At 39.0% G+C, this 2,182-nt stretch overlaps 1 protein-coding gene across 1 annotated transcript; it reads left to right on the forward strand.

Annotated features, from left to right (window-relative positions):
* The first annotated feature begins 921 nt into the window (after positions 1-921).
* On the forward strand, positions 922-1,745 carry LOC140797944 (putative germin-like protein 2-1). Its single transcript, XM_073151653.1, has one exon. It carries the CDS (start codon positions 1,071-1,073, stop codon positions 1,623-1,625), a length of 555 nt encoding a protein of 184 aa, XP_073007754.1. The 5' UTR covers positions 922-1,070; the 3' UTR covers positions 1,626-1,745.
* The last annotated feature ends 437 nt before the right edge of the window (positions 1,746-2,182 follow it).

Here is a 2,182-nt window from a genome sequence, read left to right on the forward strand (position 1 = left end):
TAAAATTACGTTTGTCTTCTTCACCCTCTCATTCTCTCCCGTCTTTTCAATCATCCCCACCACCTCATCATGGCCAAACTAGAGGTTTTGATTCCCAAATTGGAGTTGGTCGATATGCTTGATTCTCTCCATCTTCTTCGGCAAACCCTAGTCCGAGTAGGAATAGGTAGAAGAGGAGGAAAAAGAAGTAGAGGATGCGGAAAAAGAAGAAGAATAAAAGGACAAGGGAAGGTGGTGGTGGTGGCGACGGCAGGAGGAGACGGTTGGGGGAAGATGGTGGAGAGATAGAGAGGAATGGGAGGAGTGGTAGAGATATTTTAGTAATTTGGTCAATGTTATTTAGTCAAAATAACATCTAAGTTGTTAAATAAATATTATAGGAAAAAATAAGAGGTCAGATTACTAAATCCTCAAAGTAGCTATAAATCACAAAATTGATAAATTATAGGGTGTGATTCTCTATGTTTTTTTTTTATGTGGTTCTAAACTCCAAATTAGTTAGGCATGAAGGTTGCTGTTGCACTGGGTCAATCTGGTTTCCGCCGGCTGGCAATTAACATAGTTCTTAGAATAAATCTCACCAATCAGTTCTTACAAATAAGTTTTCTTGCATTGAAACTTCATTCACTTTCTCCGCGTAGAAATAGTTACGTATGACTACATCAAATCAAACATTATTTGATTGGTAATTTAATTAAAGGATCGACCAAGTCCACTCCTTGCTGGCCATCGAACAGGCATTTAATTACTTTTATGACTTATTCCCATGTTGTTAGGGATTAAACTTGACCACTTCTTTGCCCACTCCATTGTCAGCTTGATGGCAACTACCTCCCTTTCTCTATATAAACCAGTCTTCCCCAACTTATTCGACCATCAAATATCATCGCAATCCATTGCTCAAAATCTCTCACAGATAAACTTGCTTGTTTTTATAGGTAGAGAAAGAGAAAGTACTACGTACCTAGGTGGCTTCCCACCTCTTCCTCCTCTCTCTTCTAGTCCTAGCCTGCTCTCACGCACTAGCGTCTGATCCTAGCCAGCTGCAGGACTTCTGCATCGCAGACAAGATGTCGCAAGTGTTTGTTAATGGTTTTGCCTGCAAGGACCCTAAGAATGCCATGGCCAAAGATTTCTTCTTCTCCGGTCTCGACAAGCCTGGCAATACGATGAACAAAGTTGGGTCTAATGTCACGGCAGTTAACGTCAACCAACTTGGAGGTCTGAACACATTGGGCATCTCTATTGCTCGGGTTGACTTTGCTCCCTATGGTCTCAACCCTCCTCACATCCACCCACGGGCGACTGAGATACTTACGGTTCTAGAAGGGTCACTCTACGTTGGCTTCGTCACCTCGAACCAGGCGAACCAAGAGAACAAGCTCTTCTCCAAGGTCCTTAATAAGGGCGATGTCTTCGTCTTTCCCCAGGGTCTCATTCATTTCCAATACAACTATGGTACCTGCAATGCCGTGGCCATCGCAGCTCTGAGCAGCCAGAACCCTGGCGTGATTACTGTTGCAAATGCAGTCTTTGGGTCGACACCACCCATTTCTGATGATATTCTTGCCAAGGCTTTCCAAGTGGATAAGAAGATTGTTGACATGATTCAAGCGCAGTTTTAGACTTATGGCTACTCAATCTAGTGAGTTGGTGTTGGGGAAACTGGTGATTCTTTAATTAGTCCTTGAATATTTGTAATCCTTGTTGTTAACATAAAAATGTGCTAATTATTCTTTGTAAAACAAAACGCATCTTTGAGTTTCATTGAACAAATAAAAAACATCGTCTCTTCTCTTTCTTTATGAGTTTCCATCTACTGCAGTGAAGAGAATTAATAAACTCTCTAAATGAGACTTTAGTTACCATGAATAGTATAGCAACCATTACATAATAGTTTAACATATTTACTTTAGTGTCTAAGTCTACAATGTTGCTCAGGCTTTTGGACACATCGGTTTCGACCAAAATTTCTACAGATCAATCTATCATTTTGCATTATTTATAATTTTAGAGTTAATAAAATATTCTTGTCTATAATTGGGATAATTCTCCTAACTTTATTCACCAATTGTGTTGAAATTAAGAAAAAAATCTACTTCTTACCCCTAAATTTATATCTTTAATTTATAGTAGAATATTTTAATATTTATAGATAATAGTAGAATTACTATTATTATTA

This window comes from Typha latifolia, chromosome 11 (genome assembly GCF_019914945.1).
Source record: "Typha latifolia isolate L0001 chromosome 11, TyphaL0001v2, whole genome shotgun sequence".
Lineage (NCBI taxonomy): Eukaryota > Viridiplantae > Streptophyta > Magnoliopsida > Poales > Typhaceae > Typha > Typha latifolia.